This window comes from Semicossyphus pulcher, unplaced genomic scaffold, assembly GCF_022749685.1.
Source record: "Semicossyphus pulcher isolate SPU_LCO1_2020_fin unplaced genomic scaffold, fSemPul1.0.p SCAF_11, whole genome shotgun sequence".
Lineage (NCBI taxonomy): Eukaryota > Metazoa > Chordata > Actinopteri > Labriformes > Labridae > Semicossyphus > Semicossyphus pulcher.
The window spans coordinates 26,132,622-26,158,456 of NW_027211615.1; the positions used below are offsets into that span (position 1 = coordinate 26,132,622).

Below are 25,835 nucleotides of genomic sequence, written 5' to 3' on the forward strand. Positions count from 1 at the left end.
AATAGCCAATAAATTGTCTTTGGACAAGCAATTTGGAGATGTTACTTTTACCCCCATTGTAAAGCACATTGAGCTTACCTGTAATAAAATGTGCTTTAAATAGATACAATTGCTATTGTTCTGAAATAGTCTGCAGATTAATCTATAATGAAAATAATAAAAAGTGCACATCAAAAGCCAAGCAGCATTTGTAAGAAGTTTCGGGAAGACTTTTTCAACTGTACAAAGTGGTTAAAAGTTAACCTCAGCAGCAGTGTTAAGTCTGCTCTCTGTCTGTAATGTCTTAGCATTAAAAAGCATAAGGACCTTCTGACTGTGACTCATAGTGGAACAAAACCCCCACATAGTGCAGGATCAAGAAGACCATAGTAAAAACCAGTTGAACTCCAGTGAGGTGAACTGGAAACACACAGCAAGACAACCAGTCACTCAACATTTTTGTTGTGTTGTCGTGTGACTTGTTGCCCCAGCATGCGTGCACTGCAGCCGTCAAAGCAAATGGAGCGTTTGTTTCGGGCCACGACCCCATCAGTCAGTCAAACCAAATCTCATTCAGTTTTCTGCCACGGTTAAAAATATTGTTATCGCCCACCAGTCGAGGAGGCTAATGTTTTTGTGTCTTTCTATTTCCAGACAAGTCATTCACTCTCTGAAATAATTTGACATTGACTCCTGGGCTGCAGCGTCCTCTCCCACGCAGCATTGTGTGCGTCTGAATCAGATATTCAATCTCTGTAATTGAAATGGATGGAGTAATTCTGCCCTGGTCTTCCCTCAGGTTTCATGGTGCGTGTGTGTGTGTGTGTGCGTGTGTGTGTGAGGGAGGGAAAGAGGTTGTATTTGGTTGTGTCTGAAATGATGTAAATCCCACTGTGCACATTGGTGGGTGGGACACAGACGAGGGAGCACTGCAGCAGCCGAAATGGGGGAATCCATCACATGAACACACACACACACACACACACACACGCACACTTTGCAGCTCTGTGCCTCATCTCCCGAGCCTTTTGTGATAGAACCTTGAGTCTGTATCCACATTAATTAATCACACACTCACACACACACTGAATAACAAGCCTGCTCGCCTGGGCTTTGAACCCCTTCCTCCCTGACTCCCCACAAGGCCTTGAAAATCACACTGCAGCAGCACCGCCCTCTCCGCCCGATGAACACACACACTCATACACACAAACACCTGTGTACACACTCCTAGAAAGTCTGCCTGGTCCCTGCAAAGTTCCCACACATGAGTAAACAAAGCAACCAGACAACATGACCGATAAACTCTCCAATTTATTTTCATATAAGCTTCTTTGTACGGAGGACGAAAGCTGCCAAAATAAGAAAAATAAATAAATCAACAATGCGATGAATTAATTAAAATGTCATTAAAGTATTATAAATAATATTTAAAAACAACAAAATGTATGTTTTATTTTGCAAGTTTGTTTAATTTACTTTTGTATTATTTACTCTACTTACCTGTTTAATTTCGCCCTGTATTTATTTATTTTCTTAATTTAGAATTATTGTAAAATTAATCAATTAATTAATTAATTTTTTCTTTTAAATTTAGTTTTTAAATGTTGGCATTTCTTAATTTATGCTAATAATAATACATTTTTCTGTTTTTGTTTTTCCTCCTTTATTATTGTTATCTACTTTCATTTAACTTTCATTTAACTTTCATTTACTTTTCTCTGTTATTTTTTACCTTTTATGTGTTTATTTTTTATCAATTATTTATTTAAGTTGTATTAATTGTTTTTGCTTCAAATTAGTTTCCAAATGTATGCATTTATTTATGTTTTTTATTACTTTGCCAATTTATTTTAATACAAGTAGAATAATAATAAGTAGAAGAAACAGTTTAAAATAAGTATATACATTTTGTGCCACATTTTATCAATTTATTTACAGCTAGATTTATTTTTCATTTTTGCAACATTTGATGGTACCGAAATTCCATTTTAGTAATGTATTTTACTATTCTTTAATTTACCTGTTTATTTTGGCAGCTTTGGTCCTCCATACTTTTTAGCCTGTATTTAATATATTATCACAGATTAGCTTTTAGTCCCTCTTTTCATTGTGTATCATTGTAAGATGTTAAACACACACACAGGGAAGTGTGGTAACGTCTTTCACTGTAACCTTGACAGAAAGTGTTGATGCTTGAGTATCTGGCAGCAGAAGTCAGGAGGTTAATACACTTTGGGGATGTGTACGTGTGCGTTTGTGCGAGCGCATGCTTTCTGCCTGCGATAACACGATTAGCCAAAGGCTTAGCCATCACTTTTCCTCACCTCCCCTCCGCGACCTCTCACAAAATACAGTGTAGACTCAAAACTGGAGCGGTATTCGGGGCTAAATGGGATCACCAGCCGGGCCGAGGGTGCTGAGATCTGGATCAAATTGTAGGATTAAGGATTAAACCTGGAGTTTGCATTTAGTTAGCTTTACAATACAGGACCCATCAGGACCTTTCTCTATCCAAAGAACATTTCCTGGATCAGAAAAGCAGCGAGCTGAAGAAAAACTTTTTTTTTAAGACTGAATTTTCACAAGATGAAAGGAGCCTTCAGTTCTTTAATATCACTGACACTTTGACTGCTGTCAGTCTTTTGAAGGCTGCTGAGTCAGCATGTCGTGCCAATATTCATTTATCTCTACCCGTAAGGCTGGGAGGAGGTTATCTTTACAGCCATGTTTTTATTTATTTATATCAGATAAAAGAGGGAGACAGGACACATGGGGAGTGACAGGCGGGGAGAGGACATTCAACAAAGGTTGAAATCAAACCAGTTGTGATTACATCTTTGCCACTAGGCCACCTGGACGCCTGGATATGCTCTTCTGTAAGGACCGGGTGTTTCAAATCTGAATGATTTTCAATCCCTTATCAAATCTTTTAAGGTAATTTGTTTGGTTTACTACTTTATTTCCTTCTACTGTGTGGTACCTAAACTCAGAGACCGTACAGTGCTGAAAAGATTAGGCCTTTTATGACACATCTGCAGCCGTCTGACATCTTTTTACCAACCATATTTAGGTCTATAGGTAGGCAGGAATCCTTTAGTGGCCGTAGTAGTTGTGTAGGAAAGGTGCCTAAACATACCTGCCACCATTTCAAAATGCTAACCCTTATTCCTGTACAAATATGTCGATATGAGGACGTGTTTTCTGCTCTAAATATAAGATACTTAGTTAGAACCAAAACCTTCTGTAGTTATGAAAGGTTGGAACAAATGCCCTCTGTGGTCGTTTGAGTTCAGCAAATATCAATCAAATTTTTTTCATTACACTGCCAAGTATTGACAATTTTCTTTTTGCATGGACAAAAGGCAAAACAAATTTTGAAGGCAAAATCGTTTTCGCACAAAATTGCCGCGTGAAGATGACGTACTGTCCAAAACCATTTAAGTAAGGGACTGGCTGTTCCCTTTGCCACGGGTGGTGTCTCACAAAAATCTGATTCCACAGAGATAACTGACTTTGATTAACTTCATCCAAACTTTATTAAATACCGAGTGCCACACGCAGATGCTAATATTGTTTGAAAGAGGCAAAATGCACTAGAAAGACTTTAAATGAAAGATTTTATCAGAGATGTTTTGTTGCCGAGAACTGGGAGTCATCTGTAGTCTCGTATAGAAAAGAAAAGATGCTCACAAAAGGACGAGCATGGATTCATTCATCAGTCACACACATTTAACACTTGTTATCGGATGCAAGTTAATGCTGATGCTGCCTGACACAGAGGAGCAGAAAGCTTCAGGGGAAGAAGAGCCACAGATTGAGTCACAATCCATGTGACCTACAGTTGCAGGGCTGACTTTATTATGGTCGTGGAGCTTCGCCCTCACATGGCTGCTGTGACATAATCCACGGCTCTGTGCTCAGGTTGAATCGTGTAGAACCGGGAGCTCTGAATAACAGTGAAAGGAAGATGCGAAGGAGCTCAGCGTGACCCACAGCTGGAGGGCACAGCCGACTGTGGAGGTCACGCTTTGTGTTCGCGGAGAATACATGATGTAATCCACATGACATTTACTGTGATGTGCAGAGAAACCCACATATCGAGATGTTTTCTGACCCTATTCACTTTAAATATGATCACAGTTTACGTCACTTTGGGATCATATAACACAGGAAAAGATTGTTGTAAGCAGATTTAATGCAATATAACTGATATTGTCCTTTTAATCTAGCTTAACTCATCCAACTGTATTGCTTACGCTACTCGCAGCACTGTCTGCAGCACAGACAATCAGGCTGGAGCCCATCCCAGCTGTCATTGGGCGAGAGGCGGGGTACACCTTGGACTGATCACCAGTCAATCACAGGGCTGACACACAGACAGACAACCTTTCACGCTCATGCACACGGAGAACATGCGACAAAGCCCCCTACATCTGCACCGCTGTGCAGCCAAGTCTGGCTCTAGACAATGTATAGTAATGATAAATATTCTTTATTAAGGTGTTTGTTTAAGAAAGCATTCTCCTGGGGGCCTTTGCTCTGTCTTAATGTTGTTAAATGCACATGAAAAAGTCATTTTTTCAATCCCACTCTAAAATTCACTTAATCAGCCCCGATATCAATGATTTGTGATTCCCCCCAAACACCAGTATTGGTATCGGTCTCATAAATCCTACATCAGTCAGGTTACAAAAACAAATCCATTTATGTTAAACCTATAGGAAAATATAATATTGTATATTTCAATGTACTAACACACATTCAAACAAACATCACCTTCAAAACGTGACACATTTCGGACAGTTTGGGAACAGATACATCAATGGAGACTTATTGCTTAATCACAGTGTTCATGGTGTTCCTGCAAGATACCACAGTGACATTGTTACGCCAGCTACTGTTTAGAGGTTCTAAGTGTAATATATGTAATCCTCATCAAAGACTATATATATATATAGATATCATGTTCACATGTTGACCTCTGTCCACCCAATAAAGTGGGTGTTTTTGTGTGTGAATGATTGTGTGTGAGGGTGAAACAGCAGCATCACATTTGTCAATCGCTCTCAGTCACTCACGCTCACTCCCACATCACAGCCTCACAGATTACGGCTCCGTCTTTGCCGCCTGATTGCGCGAAAGTGAAGGTTATTTTGTTCTGAACAACCAAACAATGCATCACTGTCTGACACACACGCACACACACACACACACACACACGCAGGAAGCAGTAAGGAAGTATTGTTATTGACATCACACTAATAAAGTTATTTACCAGCCAATACTCGTGTTTCTTGCACCAAACTGCAGGAGAATAACACTTTGTACATGATATCGTATAGGATGTGACAGGTAGGAGTGTGTGTGTGTGTGTGTGTGTGTGTGTGTGTGTGTGTGTGTGTGTGTGTGTGTGTGTGTGTGTGTGTGTGTGTGTGTGTGTGCTCAGTGCAGAGAAAGGACATCTGCCTATGTAGATGAATGAAGCCTGCAAGATATGGTGCTCTCTTTTTTAATCCATCCATCACTCCCCTCTGCACTCATTGTCTCCTAAAGGAAGGGAGTGGTTGAGGATGGAAGGACGGAAAATGCTATAAACAACCAGAGGAGGGAGGAAGGATGGAAGTACTGAAAAAAGAGAACTGAAGAAAGAGCAAAGATTGATGCGTCCCTCATTAGATGAGTGTAGGAGGAGGCACAACAGGATGGATTGTGTTCAGAGGCACACGGGCATGGAGGAACTGATACTGCTCGTTAACGACTTTTGGACCTTGAGTCTCCCATTCTTTGTGCCATCCCTCTCCCATCCATCCTTATTCTCTGTCTGGGAGCAGAAAGGTAATGATTCTTGTCTTCTGAGGGCACTAGCTCTTTCATTTCTCATCCATCAGGCCATTTCTCAGCTTCAGCCAGTGTTCAACTTTATAAGTTTCATCAAAACAGGGTTAGAATCATATGAGAACATGCAATCCTTACTTTTCTGAACCCGTCCCTTTTGTCATTTAAGCATTCTCAAAAATACCTCAATTCTGACTTTTGTAGCACAAAACAATAAACACATGTTTCAAAGTGACAAAGGTAGTGCTAGCTTTCTTAGCTTTTTAACAGTATTAAAAGACACCGAAATAAGACCCTAAATAGGTCGTGGCTTAATCCGTTGTCATTTTGGAGATCACATACCCTGAGAGGTCTGTCCTGCGATTTACCGTACAGTTGGGTAGGCCTGACATTGATAAGCATGCTACTGAAATGCTACATATCTCATATGATTTAGCAATCCTACCAGCTGGCTAGCTAGCTTAAAGTATTTTCATTTAAATAAATGCTAAGTCACTGTCTATCACAGAATGAGGTAACACAATGGTGATTGAGCCTATGGCCCACTGATGAAAGCCTTTGCATTTGCAGTATTACAGACTGGGTGCAACGTATGCGGAAAAAATCACAAGCGGCGCCCAGTTAGTGACTCGTTTTCCATCAGCCAGCAGTGATTGGTCTGCCAGAGAGGGTAGGCGGAGCTAAGCGGCTGCTTTTCAGCTCTCTGCAAGGCAAACAGTCTAAAAAGGAAAGCGACCGTCAGCCAGGAAAATCAAGAGTAACAGCCGGAGCCATCCGTGGACATCACACATGAAACACTGTCTGGATATCTTGGAAGTGTGCTCCTGCAATTACCGTTTATCGCCATAGGTGGCGCCAAAGAGAACGAAACTGACATCTTTGAGATGACCTGATTTATTTTGTAGTCCTTGGAGAAGTCTCAATGTCTTCCTCTGATGCACTTGGGGAATGTTGAAGTGTTTCCTTCCTTGCACAAGACAGCACCTCTTGTCTTTAGAGTTGTTACAATCTGCTCTTCAGTTCCCCTTTTCTGTCGCTCTTTTATCCCCATGCCTACTTGCTTACCTGCCAGTACCTGTTTGTAAGATATCAAATGCGTATTAAAGCATTGTATTGAGCCAGTCTGACTATTATCGTCTGCTCTTGGGTCACTTGCTACTGCCTCGACTCACACCTTGAAACAGGCTGAGTTATGTCAGTATGTCTGCTGTAAGTGTCTGCTCAGTATATTTTAGCAGCCTGTTTTGTTAAGCCGTACAGGGTGTGGAGGTATTGTTTCTGAAGATGCCCTGCTGTTTTTGTCAGTTGAAAACAGGTTGAGGCAAGAGCAACAAGTAACGATGTAACGTATGAAACCCTTTTTAACAAAAGAGTACCTAAATTTGGATATACCGTGCACACTACCACGAGTAATAACACAAATGATATGCTAAGTAGTAGCTGAATAGAAGAGAGATTAAATGTATTCCCATGGTGCACACACACTGGTTGCAACAAGAGGAAACAAGCAGCTGCGAGTGTTTCCTTTCAACTGAGAGTCAAGGACGAACAACATGAGGATTTCTTAAAAGATCTTACAAATGTAAGAATCCACCCGCTGTGACAAACCTCCCACCTACAGCACATATCATAAGGCCTGTCCTCCCCCACCGCTCTGCCTTTATGGAAGCATCCCCGACTTTCTCCTCCTCGGCTACCACTCATGTTTTACAGCAGCATCATAGACGCTGCCCTCTGCTGAGCCATCTGCTGCCTCACCATCACAAACAGAAACAAAATCCTCAGCCGCTCACACACATCACCTCCAAGATCACTGGAATTTGCTCTCAGACCTCGGGGACCTCGGCTGAATCCCGTCTCTCTTTTTTTAAGTCCTTCCCATCTGGACACTGACACAAATCCTGGATCTGGTAACAAGCTGATTTTAGCAGATTTCTCGGCGCCCTCTGCCATCGTGGTCTTAGACAAGCTGTCACACAAACATCAGAGATCTCTTTGATTAAAGCCCAGATCAGTGATCGTTGTCATCTGTGTACTTTAAGATATGAAAAGCCTTCTTATGGTTTGTGCAATCATGGTTAAAAAGAATCAGAAGGTCGCCAGCAAGTCTAACAATATTTCAAAGAAAAATGTGCACCAACTTGTTCAGATATTGTAGAATCTAAGGAACCACTGTCATCAAACTTGTAATATACCTTTCCTTTCTTATTAGTATTCAGGCCACTCTTTGACCACCTGCACCTCTCACATCACACACACTCTGATACAGGAGGAGCAGTGAGGGGGAAGGAAGCACAGTGACAAGACAATAGACGGGAGGAAAGTGTCTTGTCCTCTCTTTGTCGTTTGGAGGTTTCAATGGAACGAATATGTGAGAGGGATGGAGGAACAGGAAGGGAAAGTAACTTAATCTGCTGACACCTCAAGTCACATGATCACTCTTTCTATAACACACATTTAGATGTTGTTTGCATGCACAGTGTGTTTGGTGATGATGTTCTCCCTTAACTTCCTGATTGTTATCACATGTCTTGGTGGTATGTTTTCCCCTTTGGCTCGCATGGGAGAGAACAAAGACTCATGTTTTTAATCTGTGACCGTGCCCAACAGCAGCACTGATATATCTGTTCTGAGTTGAGGTCAGAGCTGGGGGCAATTAGCTTAGCTTAGCATGAATTCAGGGTGAGTTTTGCCTTTACCAAAGTTAGTTAACCACTTCCACCAACGCCAAAGCTCATTTATTAACATGAGACTCAATAGAGGTAGACAGAAGCTAAGTCTGCAGGGCCTTGGCTTTGGAACCGCAGGGTGGCCGGTTCTTCTACTTCTTCTACTTCTTCTTCTACTTCTACTTCTACTTCTTCTTCTACTTCTTCTTCTACTTCTACTTCTACTTCTACTTCTCCTTCTACTTCTTCTACTTCAACTTCTACTTCTTCTTCTTCTACTTCGACTTCTACTTCTTCTACTTCGACTTCGACTTCTACTTCTACTACTTCTACTTCTTCTTCTGCTCATTCTCCTCCCCCTCCTCCTCTTTCTTCTACTTCTTCTTCTTCTACTCCTCCTCCTCCTTCTCCTCCTCCTTCTCCTACTCCTTCTTCTACTCCTTCTCCTCCTCCATCTCCTCCTCCTTCTCCTCCTCCTCCTCCTCTTCTTCCTTCTTCTTCAACTTGGGCTAGTGTTCATCAAGAAATAGTGACAGCCACTAACTCCCCATAATACAGCAAACTGTTGTCTTTATATTTATGTCTCAAGCTTTAGAGAGAGCCAGGCTAGGTGTTACCCCCTGCTTCCAGTCATTATGCTAAGCTAGGCTAATTGCCTTCAGTTTTTAGCACTGTACCTAACACAGAAACATACGTAACAACAGAATAGTGGTGTTGATCTTTGCATCTTCTCTCATAAAGCAAACTCTTGAACTCTTCCTTTATTACTCAGCTTGTCTTTAGGGATTCAGTTTCCCTGACGAGGGTTAATCTCATCATCTCACCGTTTGTTCATTTAGTTTAAATAGGATGAAAATGTAAAGATGCTTAATGTGCGACAGCAGCAGCTTTACCCAGAGATATTTTTGTATGCGACTCTCACAGTGGTGATTGTAAAGGAATAATAATAATTTCCCGGCACAGAGTGAGCACAGTACGAGTTGTGATGGACAACGGTCGCCCTGCTGCACCTCCAGCTGATGATTCAGCACGGTGTCTAATGGAAAGCTTTTAGCTGCCTATGCATCCACCCACATCTAACATAGGGATATAAACGGCAGATTTACACAATAGCACAGCAGCAGCTCTCTGGCCCACAGCTTCACTTCATGGCTCCATCATTTTCTCCCCTGACTTCGGCTATTTTTCCATCCTTATTATTATTCCAGTGTTTTTTTCGTATCTTTACTCTCTGCCCTTATCTCTGTACGTCAGCCTCTCTACGCTGATGTATTAATGTTTTCCCTTCTTGCTCTCTCTTTTGATTTCCCCGTCTTCCATTTCGAGATCTTTTCCTTCTCCGTCTCACCTCTAAGTGGTCAGACAGACTTAGTCTTGTGTTTATAACAAGTATGTTAGGACTAAAAGCTTTGCTGAGGGCTCAGGGCTGCATGCTTAATGATTTATTGAGCTTCCCCGGCAGAAACACAGACTTAAGGTGTTGGGGTGGCATTAAAGGGTTTGGGTAATGACAGCCCTGAATGATGGCTTGTGTGCCTCTGTGTGTCTTCCCTCCTGCTATGAGGCTAATCACCAGAGATGAGCAATACTCCCGACGTTTCATCAGCGCCGATAATCGCTGCTTCCCACCATCTGTCGAGCAAAATAATTTATTCAACCTCCAAACATAACTCTGAACTTCTGCTGTTTATTCAGTGCTGCTTTAGTCACACTGATGCCAACACCTGTTGTCTTTAATACTTAGGAAGGGAAAGGAACTCTGACTCACAAGCTTTTTAATGAACTTTTTCTTTATTTAGGAAAGTTAAACTTGAGTCCAGATTTTCTTTCCTTTTTTGAAGCCGACAGATGACGTGCTAAACACTCACACACCTACAAGAATATGCACTGAGAAAGAGCCACATTGTACATGTTCTTCTAACCCTTCTATCTGTTTCTGCTGCAGGGAGTATAAAGGGAGCGACAATAGTGGACGCTCTGGATACCCTCTACATCATGGAGATGTTTGAAGACTTCGATGCTGCGACTGAATGGGTGGAGAAGAACCTGGACTTCAATGAGGTAAGGAACCGTGTGTGTGAGATGATCAACTTCTTCTGGCCTTTCACCAAAACAAATTCCAACAGATTTCATCGCTGCAGAACGTTTTTGTCATGTTGGGATAAAATCAGAGTTATGGTTGTGCTTCCATCATCTCGATCGCTCGGTGTCAGGTGGTTTCAGCTTTCTTACATTTTTTTGTTGACGTTCCATTTCATTTTGACGGTGTCTTTGGTCTTGGCTCAAACAGGAAGCAGAAAACATACTCGCATACTATTGTATGACCCGTGCCTGCTAATCCCACATTGTGTTATCAGGGCGGTGAACTGGTAAAAGAAGTAGAAAATAAGGAAATGTTAAGGCATTAATCCCCAGATATTATCACTGCACACACACGAGGGCAGCTGATGCCAAAAGCTGCTTCTATTTCAGGTCCATCGTTTGTTTTCATCTTGTAAAATTCCACCAGAGGAATGATGGGAAATAATCTCAAACGAAGTCAAACTATAGTCAAATCTTTGCAAAACTTAAAGCCTGAGACTAAAATGTCATGAGTGCATGGTGGTGCAGTGGTTAGCGCTGTTGCCTCACAGCTAGAAGGTCACTGGTTTCCTCCCACAGTCCAAAGACATGCTTGTAAGGTTAACTGGTGACTCATAGGTGTGGATGTGAGTGCGAGGGGTGTCAGCCCTGTGATTGTTTAGTGCAGGGTGTACCCTGCCCTTCGCCCAATGACAGCTGGGATAGGCTCCAGCCCCCCCGGTACCCTGAACAGGATAAGTGGTATAGATAATGGACTAAACTGTCTTTAACTTTAGAGTTTTAAAGGTCTTTCAAGTCTTCTCAAAGTGTTCTAGTGTAAAAGCTTGAATCAGTGATCTCAAAGTTCGAGAGGAGCCTTGTAAAATCAGTGCCTTTGTCAGTTTGGCGTCTTTATTAACGTGTTTTTCAGTTAAAGGGAATTTAATATGAAAGTGCAAGCACCTTCAAAGTAAATGTTTTAATGAACCTAAGGCCCAGTCACGATGTTATTAAAGATAAATGAACAACAACAAATAAGAACACAGCAGCTAACATGCAAATACCTGGTGGTGAAAGATTAAGCAGCATAATTAAGCAGCACGTGGTTTAAATAGAAAGACAGAAGAGTTCAGCAAGGTGTTACAGGATGGTGAAATTGAGAACAGATTCAAAGATGTTGTGCTTTCCCAGGAGCACTTGAATGCAACATACAATTCCCGTAAAATGAAGTGGGTTCAGAGAGAAGCAGGCCTGGACGTTTAATGTCAGTATTAAATAAGTCTTACAGGCAGGAGGAGATAATATTTAAAGGAGTCTGTTTACGTGAAGGACTGTCTAAGTGGCAAACTTTGTTATGTGGTGTTATGTGATGTAATCAAGCTACATCAAAGTAGTCGTGATCTCTTTGCATCCCTTATCATCCAAAGCCAAAGAATCAGGTTTGTCATAATTAAAACTCTAAGAAGCTCATGAACTTTTCTTAAGCTCCTGCCAAGGACAGATGCTTATAAACAGGACTCCCAGGACCATAAAAATGTAATTTGATGCTGATGAAATATATAAAAATGTGTAATTAAATCAGTCGCAAGATTCCACTTTTCAGCAAGAAGCCTTTAAAGTCATGTTAGAGGTTTTTATTTGGACTTTTATTGGCTGTGATTCAGGTGAACACTTTGTAGTCCATATGTGCAGGATTAAAATAAACTTTTGACAGATACACAACATGACAAACAGCATACATGCAGCACATGTAGGTCAGTGTATGTGAACTTTAACACAGACCTTGATGGTTTCCTTATCTAGGATATTACAGGTAGACTTAAGCTGTGTCCCAATTCCGAGGCTGCATCCTTCGAAGGATGTATTTCAAGGCCGGTAGTGTCAAAGCGGCGCGTCGAAGGCCGTCCCATTTCCAAGGCCCCTTCAGATGCATTGTGTGCCAGTTCAAACGGCGACTTTTTGGATTCGACTCAAATAGCTAGAAATACAAATGTTAAAAAAAACTAAAGCGGCCTTGAAACAAATAATGTTTAAAATAAAAGGTTAAGTTACATGATGTTAGAAATGACAGCTAATTACCCAGCTGGCTACCTGTTGCTTGGCGACGAAGACTCATCCTCCTTAGACCGCGTCCTTGGAAGGATGCAGCCCCTGAAGAGTTTGAATGGAAAAAGTCCTTGATGTTGTAGCACTTAGCCGTCTTCCTGTCTATTTTGAATTATTGATAATTTTCTATGTGTTCCACAGCATGAACTGATATAAGAACTATAAAAGTATTGAAAGATAAGATTTAAATTCAGACCTCAGGGTCCAACATTTATCAGGAAAATTGTGTTGTTTTTTTGATGCACTGACTCGTGCACATAAAGAGTTATAAACAGGAGATCACTACTATAATCAAGTCATGATATAATAAACATAATTAACTGAATATGGCTGAGTGTTTAATATTTTATGTAGTAATGTGTCCCTAATGTGATTTTCTGAAGTCTGCATGATTACATTACAGGAAACACTTACACCGGCCTCTACACGGCTCTGCTGCTAATACATCACAATGCACTTAATGTGTTAGCAGAGTAGTATATATATCTGACTCCCCTGGATATCCTGAAAATGAGTCAACACAAAAACATTCTGCATGTGACCACAGGGATGAACAAATGTGTGTGTGTGTGTGTGTGTGTGGACAGGAAATGAGTGTATTGACTCTTGATTTCTCTTCCACATTGTTATCAATAAAACCCAGAGGCTCACACCCAAAAACGCGTCTAATGGATCCATGCACAAGTCTACTTCTCAGTACGAACACACCCACACACACACACAAACAGACACACACATAAAAAGATACTCAGATGCAGCCGGTGGCTAATTGGGAACTAATCGAACTCTTCCTGTGTTTGATATCGGCTTGTTCTTTTTCTTTCTTCCTCTCGTGTTTTATTACACACCCGTGTCTAATTTGGTTGTCTGGTTTTGTGTTCATGTGTTCATGTGTGTGTCTTATGTGTGTCTAATACGACGGCATATTAGGGCCACTGTTAAAAAATAAATACAAAAACGGAGCCAGAAGAGAAGAGGAATATTCTGAGAAAAAACTCAAAACTCTGAGATTAAAGCTGGAAAGTTGCTGAAAGCCTTTGCATTTGCAGTATTACAGACTGAGTGTCTGGTGCGACTTTCACGGAAAACATCACAAGCGGCGCCCAGTTAGTGACGCGATTTCCATCAGCCAGCAGTGGTTGGTCTGCCAGAGAGGGTAGGCGGAGCTAAGCGGCTGCTTCTCCACTCACGAGTAAACAGTAATCTACTATGGCTGAACAAACAAAGAAAAGATGGATGACTACAGATACAACTTCAACAAGAAGTGAAAATCCAAAGAAAAAGAAACAAACTCGACGCTCAGATGAAGCAAACAGTCTGAAAAGGAAAGAGACCGTCAGCCAGGAAAATCAAGAGTTACAACCGGAGCCAACCGTGGACGTCACACATGCAGCACTGTCTGGATATCTGGGAAGTGTGACTGTTTATCGCCATAGATGTCGCCAAAGAGAAAAAAAATGAGATCTTTCAGATTGCAACTTTAATCTCAGAGATGTCAGAGTTTTTTTTTACTGGCAAATTTGCCACTTTTATCTCAGAATTTTCAAATCTGTTCTCAGAATGGTAATCTTCTCCCCTGGCTTCATGTTGTTTTTTTTACAATGGCCCTAACATGCCGTTGTATTTTAGTGTGTGTTGATTTGCATTAACATACTTACTAGAGCTGCATTGTTGCATTGCATTCTCAGTGAATTATGTTTTCTCTCAAATGTGGGAATATCACGATTTTTCTTCTGTTTTTAACTGAATATCTAAATATTTAAAGTCTAAAGTGGGTTGTACATTTATTAGGGACATTTTACAGACTGAACAAAAAATCTATGAATCGCCACAATAATTGACAGATTTATCGATACTGTAAATATCCTTCGTTGCAGCCCTGTCATGTGACACACATAAAACAGGGTTGTTACACTTCACTTCATTTATAGGTGCTAATCATCCCGCAGGTCTTGATGATTAATTGAGGAAGTTAATTCATTCGATTGAAATGCTGCTGACAAACCCTTTACAGGATTTTATTACCAGTCATAAACGGCCTCATAATTAATATCAGTATTTATGTTTTTATGGACAAAATATTACAGTCAAAAGTTTTTCCTAAAAAGTCTGGCATGCAGAATCTCATTAACAGAACTGATAAAAGCTTAATGACACATTAAATGTAGATCTGTCTGTGAGTGGAGCACACTTTGCCCCTGCTCTCTGATGTCGGCCTTTATTGTAGAAGCGTTCTCATTATAATAAACCCGTGAAGAGCTCATCATTAGGAGGAAAATAATCGTTTCCTCTCGTGTAGTTGTGACGTCTAATAGGACTGTTTGCTCATATCAGCTCAGGTATCTCACGACCAAAGATTAAAGAGTAAATCCAATATAAACGTCTGCCACGTTCTGCCGTCAATTTCCCTTTCAGATCAGCTTTTATCCTCCTCCGTCTTCTGCACCTTCAATGCTTCATCTCCTTCTCTTTCGGGGGGCTTTCCACATCTGAATTTTCAGTGTCACAGCAGTTTCCCGGTGCATAATCCTGCCTTATTTTCAGTATTTTCCAGCAGTCGTCCTGTCACTCAAGCTGCACTGCCACAGCAGGAGGCCCATTGTTTTCTGTTCTGCTGCAGTTGCATAACGTTCAGACTTTAAGCTACCTTTGATACGCCATGTTTTCTGCATATGCTTTAAAATAAGTGCTTTTTGAGGCATGGCAGTTACTGAGAAAGCACCCAGGGACGGGCTTAAACGTCTGTATGGATCCATTTAGGTTTACTTCTGTTACTAAAGTTTGATTCAGTGAAGATTTTCTCCTCTCTTACTACAAAAGTTCGTCTGACTGATTATAGAACAAAAGAGATTTAATCACATCTGACAGAGCGATAATGACACATCGCAAAACTGGGACTGATGTCTTATGAGCTGCATAAACCTTAGTGACTCCACTGAAATAACCCAGGAAAGTTAAAGTCTTAAAATTTCACCCTCAGAGCAGATTTAACACTAAAATATTGCTGCCATCGCACCACAGCTCAGCACAGTCACCTTGAGTGTTCAAAAGACTGTGGCGACACAGACAAGACAGCAAAGGGCATAACAAGAGACGGGGAAAGAGAAGAGCATGTTCAACAAATAAGGGAGATTGTTTGAGACCCATGAATGCACAAGTGATGACAGTAGCCAGGAGTGTTTGTCTCCGGACGCGCCGCCAAGAATGGAAAGAATCCAGAAATACTGGACGTCTTTATTCAACACGTCTACATGAATACAGCTGTCCCTAAACAAGGTACAAGGCTTCTGCTGCCTTTGAATTTTCAGTACACACAATAAAAAATCAACAAAGAAAAATGACAGCAGTAGCCAGAGGAAGAAAAAGCCCTGTCATACTTCTGTGCTCCTCATAAGTGCTGTGTAAACTGTTTCTCTCAGGAGCTGCAGGCTACAGACTAATGGTTCGCACCCTCTCAGTGCCACCAGAGCTGCTGGCTCAGGAGGAATCTGCGCGACCATTAATACAAATGTATGATGTAGGGGTGGTTTTACAAGAGTTTAGTGAATTTAATTTAATTGATTTGGTACTTGTGAACTCAGCCACAGCCACACGAGCCAGGGGACATTTAGAAAGTATGCAATATTTTATTAAAAGAGTTTTTATGTTCCGTAGCACTTGTTAGTTTGCTACAAATGTGCACAGTGTCTGCACCTGTAATGGCAAGATAATAAATTGTTTTAAACTGTATCTCTCAGATGTTTTATCTGAATACACGGTCCAAACGTCTAACAGAAAACCATGATCGTAATGAAGCGCAATGACTCAATTTGCCATTAAGATTTGACAGTGTTGCTTATCTGAGCAATTACTTTGTCACTAAAGTAATTTAGTCACACTTCTTATTTTAAATGAATCCAAAGTGTCCCAGAAAAATATTCGGTTTGGATTTTATGCAGATTTCTCAACAAATATTTCCAACTTCAACAGAACAAACACCAACAATCTTAATGACAAAGAAAAACAAGAGGAACACCAAACATGCAACAACAAGCATTTTCCACACACATCAGACAATCCATGTCCAATCAACTTTAATATGTAAAATATAAACGTCTCTCCTTTAGGAACTCAAACTTCAACAACGCAATCAGAACTATTACATTCTAACCGCTCAGTTCCTTGGCCATCGTATCCGTCAAAATGTTCCATATAAATAAAAACAGCACATGGCTTCAGTAACTGGGAGAGGTTAGGTTCAGTTAATGACTGTACAGTACATAAAGATGGATGCAACTTGTGCATTTGGAGCCAGAGTCTGGGCAGTAGAGATCGTCTGGAGGCGTGATAGTTAAAGACAGAACAGCAAAGATCCTTCAGGTGGGCTCAGTCTGCAGCAGAGCAGCTTCTTGTGTCGGTCTGAAGCAGATATTCACGCTTATGGAAAGTTCAATGACTGTAGTGTTAGTTACGTCTCCTCTCACCGGTCCTCCTCTACTCTGCTGCTCGGGAACAGAACGCTGCAGGAGCCTGATTTGTCAACAGAGCTGTCAATCATGAGGCCACACCCCCTTTTTACAGCATCAAATACCTAATTAAAAGTAAACTTGTCAGAAAAACAGCATGATGAGAACTATAATGACAGAAACCATGTTTGAGAAAAATGTATTTGACGTGTATTTTAACATGGAGGAGGCGGGCTTTATGAGCTATACTGCAGCCAGTCAGCAGGGGGCGATAGAGAGGTTTGGCTTCACTTTAGGGAGCTATCATGTCGTCCATCTTTTACTACAGTGTATGGGTTCAACCAGGAGCACGTTAGCATTAGCTGCTAATGCTAACGTAACTCTCCTTTTACCGACTCCTCTTCTTCTGAACTTTACTTTCAGCCCACTTGCCACCTTCTAAAGTGAGCGGTGAGGTCTCTGTATTGTGGTTCCACACACCCCTACTTACCAGAAAGGGCCGGTAACCTTCAAGACTTTGGCGCTGCTTTCTGCTCTTTAAGTGCACTGACTGGAAGAGTGTTTTGCCTGCGTCACTAAGCCTCAGAAAATATGACTCTGACTCCATCACCTTGACTCCGAGTCCAACAGCAGAAGCCACACCAGGTCCCTGCCATGTTTTTTTCTACACAAGCAGCTAAGCAACACTTTTAAATCTATTTACAGGAAAAGATCAAGGCTGCAGGGTTTACAGCACTCCTGAGACTTCTTCTGTCAGAACTCTGTGAAACATAAAGTACAAAGAGCATGATGGGGAGAAGGAAACTCTACATTTCCTGTACAGAGAGAGCTAAAGGTGCATCTTTTGTCGCTCTAAGCTCTTATACTAGCAATACAGGTTTTCCAGTGACAAGCAGCCATTCACAAAAAGGATCATCAGATACATTTCCACCTAAAGAGCTCTACTCAGGCCATTATCTCCTCCACTCATCTTGCTGTAGGCCTTAATTAGATCTCTGCTGGGAAGAGGCCATGCTTAGTCAGTTTCACATTAATGGCTTTGATGTTGCCACATCAGGAAACTTGACTCCTCGTCTGCCAACTCTGTCAGGAAGGAGATAACGTCACACAGCTGCTGACTCAGAGGGTCATTGTCCAACCATTTAAAGCAGGAGCGGCTGCTAAAGGCAGTCGCACAGGAAATCTGCCAGACGTGGTAAAATGAAGCTCCGACATTTCTTCATTCCAATGTTTGACACTGTATTTCACCCTTCCAGCAGCCTATTAAAACTCTTCTGCTAATAGACAGCTGGCAGTAGAAGGACATAATATTGTCCTTTTTGCGTTTCGGCTGCCTGCGCGTTGTGGAGGAAATAATTTGATTTTAATTAGGACGAATTAGCTTCACAATCTACCCGCTCCATCAGGCATTCAGACTTGGGTACGGGACACATTTTGTCTCGCACATAATTTGTTTTTTTTCCCCAGGATGGAGTCTATTGTCCTATCTCTGGCTGACAGCAGTGACTTATGAGAGCTGTCAGTCAAGCACAAAAACTTCATCTGACTCAGGAATCTGTTCATAAAGAGGGAGGCAGAGATGGAGCTGCATTGTTCTGCTGCAGAGACAAATGGCTTTACAAACTTTCCATTTTTGTTGTTATTTGTTCCATTCTGTCTGCCAAAAATCTGTCAGGAAAATGGAGGCATTGTATTTTTAGATGCAGCACACTTCCTCACTGCCATTTACAGCAGTGTTTGGAACATAAGAATATGGGTTTTTATAACTTCGGAGGGGATGTGAAGCCATTTACCGCTGTGTGACAGATTGGAATAAGAGTCCAAAAAAGAACCGTATTTTCTTTTTTTGTCGGCAGATTCTTAAAAATACATCTGCTAAAAACCGAAGGACAGAATGAGTCAACGTCCGGCAGCTGTGTTGGTGAATGTATCTGATATCTACGGCCATGTTAGTGGCTCTCAGAGGCTGCAGAAGGCACGTGTTGCGTTGAGCTTAATACCAACAAAATAACATGCTCACAGGGACAATGCTAATATATGTTAAGATGCTACAATGTTAAGATAAATATAGCTTTTTGAGGATCCTAATATTGAACACAAAAGAATCTGAGGCGTATTAATGTCAATAGTTTTGGGTCATAAACAAAAGTTGTATATTTTCCATCTTCAGTCTGATATTGTCTCCTCTCTTACTGAGTCCTGTGGGGGAGGTGGAATCCATGTTCCCTCACTACTCACTAGAGACCAACTTATCCCCCTTGATTGAGCCTCATCAAACCCATTTGGAACCTTGCCTACATACTGGTTCATCCATGGTTATTTATAGTGGAGCCGAGTGCAGTCAAACTATCTATTTGGAATAAGCATCTCTTGGCTTAACGGCTACAATTGTTATCATTATCTGTTTTTCTGGCTCCAGACCTGCAGTGGTTAACAGCTACTTTAGGCCAGCCCATGGCTCTCATTGGCTGATTATTAATCCCCAGCCACTCTCATTGGCTCCCTTAATATTTGAACATTATTTTAAATCACAATGCCAGACTAATCAGTCCACTCAGCCTAGAGTTGGGGGATACAAAGTTCTGAAACCAGGCAAAGGTTTAGATGAACAGTCACACCAAGTGTGATTGAGGCTTCTGTCGATTGGAGTTGGGATGATGTATCCACGATTAATTGCAGGAGTGATTGACGATAGTTATTCCAATGCAGATATTCCAGCTGTTTTAACTGACTAACTCTCAGAACTAAGATAAAATTAATCTGTACAATTTGTGCCCGACTGCGTTTTAAGGAAGTTTCAGGTGAAGCTGCATGTCCGCCAGCTCAGCCCTGTTAATCAGCACGAGTACATTTTAAATAAAGAGCAGGAGAGGAACCTTGTTGTTCCAGAGGGGACGTTAGATAGGTGCATAATGACTGCTGGATGTGATCTGTAAGATCAGGAAAAAGAACCTTAAGCACAGACTGTTCAAAGCAAAGCTGTTGAAATGTTTGGTATGAGGTATGCAAATCATGACCCTCCAACTCTTATATGATTGCTGTGTGAACCATGAATGTCTGCGCCAATTTCCATGGCAATCCATAAAATAGGTCACTAGGAATAAAAATGGTGGCTAAAAATACAGAGCCATGAGGAAGTCCTTTGTGTTTTCATAATAAGCGAACATCCACTGTTCAGGACAATAGTGACAAACCTCTGAGCCGACTAATGCAGCACAGTCATCCTCGGCTTCATCAACATGCCTGATACACACATGCACGTTGCCGAACTGTTGATAAATCAGCCACTTCACTGGGTTATTGTTTCCTCCTACTCAGTCATAGTATACTCAGCGCCTCACAGCAGCACTCGGCCCTGAACCAGCCAGAAGTGAATTGTATTCAGCGTGAGTGTGGGCTGCTCCAATCCAAAAATACCTGTCTGAACTGTGGAAGGCCCACCTGATGTGGAACAGGACCCCGGACACATTTCTGTATCGAGCTTGCGCTCTCCATATTCAGTTTGTAGGAGGAGAAATGTGTTGTTTTTTTTAACCTCATCTTTTTTGTTTGGTCTTTGTTGCAGAATGCAGAGGTGTCTGTGTTTGAGGTGAACATCCGCTTCGTTGGAGGTCTGCTGTCCGCCTACTACCTGTCTGGAAAGGAGGTAAGGAACATGTCAAAACTTCCTGCAGCGTTCTCTCGGCTCACCTCTGCATCGAACGAGACCTTGAAGAGGGAACTGGCTGCCTCTTCAATTGGCTGATTGATGAAACAGATGGCACAGAGCAAATGATTGATGGTGGAGATGGAGTGGATGAATGGATGCTCAAAGTCTTTGATAATATGCCCTGAAATCGCTGGTACAGATGAATGTAGCCCATTAGCGATTGCCAAGGGTAGTCCTAGTGTGGGTGCCTCTTATATGGTTCTAAAGAAGGACTTAAACCCAGCTCGAGTAAGGGTTAAAAACACTGAAGATGGTTTGAAATGTTCATGTTTTTTGTTGTATGTGGTGACTCTGTGTTAGGATACCTGATGCATCTACATGTAAAGGTGTGTTCAGACCAAAAGCTGCTCTTTAAGGCAGCACCATAGCATACATAGACAATACAAACACATGCACATTCGTGAATCAAGTGAATCGTGTGACAAATTATTCAGGTATTCCGACTACTTGAATTTTCAACTAGACATGAGCCTTACATTTGGTCGTAAGCTTCGGGATTCTCCCTACATCCTGACATCACTTAAGAAATGCTTGATTCAAACTACATAAAGACTCAGTTATTGTAGCATTTTTCCAACCATGTTATGGCAGTTTAATAAAAGCAACATCAGTGCAGTTTGGACTCAGATATCCGCCAACATGTAAGTTACATAAAGACAGTTAGCTGCTCCGTAGCTGACATTGAATGCAGGTAGATGCTAACCATCCAAGAGAACCTGGTGCCAAGCTCAACCAAGCTCATAACACTGAGCACTGTTCAATACCAAGGTGCTGGTATTGGCTGTAGAGTTCATCCAAACACAGTCCATGAAGAGGGAAGTGAAATTAACCAAGCACTTCTTGTTGATGTTATCAACCCACACTTGCCACTGTTTGGTTTACCAACTTATCTGTACTGTTGATATTCTTGGCTTGTGTTTAACCAACGCAAAATTATCCCACTTCAAAACGCGAACAAGTAATGTGGCGAAAATACCCTTTTATTTTGTTTTGAACGCAGCTCAAAAGATGATTATGATTGGGTTGTCTCACAGCAATGCTTACCATGTGAGAAAGAACATAAGTAAACCTGAGATTGCCCGAGGGCTGCCTCAGATATGCAAATCTGCCTCGTCTTTACTGTTGTTCTTTAAGAGTGACTTTTAAGTCGAAAAGGAAAAGAAAGCTTTTCTAGCAGCCTTGAGAGGCAGAACTTGTTCTGATGTGTCTAAAGTGCAGCCAGATGATTGCTCCAGACTCGCTTTACTCAGACAAATGAGAGAGCGGAGAGATTCCACAGGGCTTCTCACTTTACTCATGATGCCGTCCTGCTGTGTCCATGGGTATGTGTGAGTTGAATCTTCTTAGTGACAAGAGGCTGTGAAAATGACATCAGCAGGGTATTACACTCATCTTCTGCTCTGCCAACGCGGGGAATATGTGTTAAACTCACTTTCCCTCTATATCTTCTTTCTTTCTATTAATTACACGCCTCAGTCTCTTAATGAATGATAAGGTCCTATCAGAGAATGGATTACCCTGAAATACACCTACTCGGAGGCTCTTAAAAACCCCAAAGTTATTTTTAGAAAACCAAAATATCTTTAGGTTAGTTTCTGTTTGTCGAACTGATTGATGTTGATCCAAACATGCAGGTATACTCACTCTCATTTATAAGCACACATAATAAAAGGACACACAAAATCCTAATGAAAGCTGCTTCAGTGGATCAGAAGCTGAACTGCTAATCCTCTCAACAAGTGTGAAGCAGCGGAGACAAACTGCGACTCCTCTTCATTTCTCAGCACTCACTCTTAGCCCCATTTCTTTTTTATGAGGGTCAATCAGTTCGAGTCTCTCCTCCATTTCATCAGAGAGGTCCTTCTCCTCCAGCTGCAGGTCAGGGTCCCCTGAAGGATGGAGGAGGTAGATGGATGGCCGAGGGGTGGCCCTGGAGGGCCGAAGCCTGTTAATGGCGGAGATGACTGAATGATGCTGGAGGTTATCCAATGAAGGGGCTGTGTGTGATGGGGAGTAGAGACAACAACATCAGTGCCTGCAGGGCTTGAATCGAACTCGCACTGGCAGAGCCCTGAAAAACAGACAGACAAACACGGCTGCCTGTGGATTTTGTGTGAACACCTACAGAGACCAAATCTGAATGATAGGAAGAAACTACCCAGAGGAACATTTTTTATAACAAAGGTAACTCTCACTGTTATTTCAGAGTCACCCTGACTGTTACGTGTGGGAATCGCAGGGTAACTCGCGATACGTGGCCCACGATAAAGATAGACCCACGATGCAAGACAATCATATGATGATAAATCACAATATTTGATTGTCTTCTTCCATTTCCATTCACGATATCCTCATTCATGTCATTAGCTCCACCGCGAGGAGTCATAGTAGTGACGCGTTGAGGGAAAATCGCAGTCAAAGTCGTATCAATATTTTGTCCCACCCCTGAACTTAAACCTTACCTTATGTTGTTTCGTTGTATTGATTTTCTTGTAAGCTTATTCCTTGGAAGTAAAGCCATAATTGTGACTCTAACTTCCATGACTGTTGAGCAAAGTCTTTTGACAATTCAAATATAATATTGCAGATATTTGTGCAGTTTGAGCTGCCACACAAAACATTTAGTTTTTGTTTTTTCCCCAAACATCCTCCCTGTACAGCCTGAGCGTTAGGCAGCACGCTCCTGATAAAAGCTCTTCTCAGGTAAAGTGTACCTACATTTCAGGTCCATTTTGCAGACTGATATTTTTATAACAGAGTGGACTAATTGAACACTGGTCAGGCATTATGTAATGGAGCATTTTGAGTATCTATTAAAAGACACTGTGGCTGACCTCCTGAGAGGATGTTCAACCCTCAAACCCAGAGAGAGCACGGAGCAGGGCGAGCGAGGCTGTCAGCGGAATATTAAGAGAAAGCCAAATTATTAGACTGTGACCTTAAAAACGATTCAGCCCCTTGTCTTCTTGTGCATTCTGTGCTGCTCTGAGAAGGGAAATGAATTCATTAGAGGAAGGAGACTTGGTCCACACTCACCCCACTCAAAGAACTCCACAATGAAAACTAGAAATGTCTGTAAGTTTTTGTGTTTCTTGTCGTTCAAGTTTAACTTCCACAGACATAACAGTGTCTGATATAATAAGCAGTGTTCTCTGTGAAGAATAGAGAATATTCTGTGATACTGTGCAGACTGTACCGTCATCTCTGCAACTTCTGAGGAATTTTAATCAACCATGACTCTAATTGGAGTGCCGCAGAGAGATATTGACTGCTTAAAGCCAAATTGTGTAACTGTTCAGTCCCTCCAGGATTTCGCTGGCATTTTCTGATTGTTGCGGCCAAAGTTGCGGTGCATTGAGGCTTTTTTTGTCTGTTTAAGACATTAAACATCCACTGTGAGCGACTGGGACAAATGTCCAATAAAGCCATCTATTTGCTGATCAAGCTGTTTGTCCTCTGACATCACTTCCTGTCAATTTCTGTGACAAGACGGCAAGTAAAAGCTGTGTCGCAATCCACGGGCTGCAGCCTTCGAAGGAGGTGGCCCACGGAGGATGCTCCATTCATAGCCTGCGTAGACCGTTAGAGCCGAACTGAAATGAGACGCTCTGGTCTACCTTTGCGCCACCAAGCGCCGCTCCTGTCGCTTAGCAACAGGTAGCTAGCGGGCTAACTAGCTAGCATAACTAACGTTGAGTTAACCTATTATTTTGATGATAATTTGTTTTAAGGGCCCTTTCGTTTTCTTAAACATGTGTAGCACTCGCTATTCAATTCACGCTGCATTCTTTATATAGTGAACAAAATAACATGGATAAATGGTCACAGGAAGACATTGAAGGATTGTATTTATTATCATGGAATAGCTGTATAAGGTCTCCTTTAAGACAGGAGATCAAAGCCCGATTAGGAAGTGAGATGATCATAACAGAGCCTCGTTACAGCAGATCAGCTGTCTGCTTCACAGTAGAGAAGCACATCTCCAGCATGCAGCGCTCCAAAGGTATTTTATGAAACAGTAAAAGAATGTTTCTACAACATTGCGGACCTCAGGGGATCAATGTTTGGAATATCTGGGCTGGCCCGCTGGGCTACAGGTTGATTGGTCAATTTATGGAAAAGTTGCGTCAGTTGGGCAAATTTGCCAGGTTGAAAAAACGTTGCGGCAATTGGTTAGATTTGCGGGAACCCAGCTTCCTTGGGGGAGTGACTATTTCACCTCAAAATAACAGAATGATTTTCATTCTGATCACTGACTGAAGAGTAACAGGGAGAATGGTGCCTCTTTCATGCCCTAAATGTCTGCTCTTGCACTTTGCGACCTGGGTTTAAGAGGTACGAGCTTCTGCAAGAGTGGAATGGTTTTATGGCAGAAAGACTTTTCCAGTGTTCTACGTGTTGGGCAGAGGCAAAGTGAAGGAAGAAGACGTTGATAGAAGAAGATAAGAAGAGGGAAAGAGAGAGATGCAAAGGGCAGGAAATGTTGTTGCGCCAAATCACAAAGAATGTTTTGCACAACACGGCTTCAAATGACAAAAATGAAATTCTATACACACTATTTTAGAATTTAAGTAAGCTCCCTTGCATTTAAAATGTGGGCGCAAACACTATAAACAGGCTACATTGTGTTTGCATCTGAGTTGTAGAATGCACTGACAGCGTCTAAGTTAAAGTTCAATCACCAAACGGGTTTAATTATTGGCCATGCTTTCAGCAAGCAGAACAATGTTTTGTAGTAAAATGCTAAATTTCAGAAAAAGGTGAGTTTGGTTTCAGAACGGTCGTCTGTAAGGTGTTAAAGAGCGATTAAAGGTGTGTGAGACAGGCAGAAGGAGCAGGTAGAGGAGAGACGTCGCTCTGTCTTTCTCCCTGCTGGAGCCTCCTCTGGCTCCGACTCAAAGAGACCCGCGCCTTTGATGAAAATTTGATCAGTAGAAATACAGCTGGTACTTGCTGTGTGCCCCCTACCGGCAGGCTTTTAGCGTCCCGGCCTGAATACATAGCACAGCGTGTAACTCGCTCGACTGA

General features: G+C 41.7%; 1 protein-coding gene across 1 annotated transcript in view; it reads left to right on the forward strand.

Annotated features, from left to right (window-relative positions):
* man1a1 (mannosidase, alpha, class 1A, member 1) overlaps nucleotides 1-25,835 on the forward strand; it is a 163,631-nt gene that overhangs the window by 58,300 nt on the left and 79,496 nt on the right. The window contains exons 3-4 of the mRNA XM_069655905.1: nucleotides 10,432-10,547; nucleotides 20,664-20,744. Of these exons, the coding sequence (XP_069512006.1) occupies nucleotides 10,432-10,547; nucleotides 20,664-20,744 (197 nt within the window). The remainder of the gene's footprint in view (nucleotides 1-10,431; nucleotides 10,548-20,663; nucleotides 20,745-25,835) is intronic.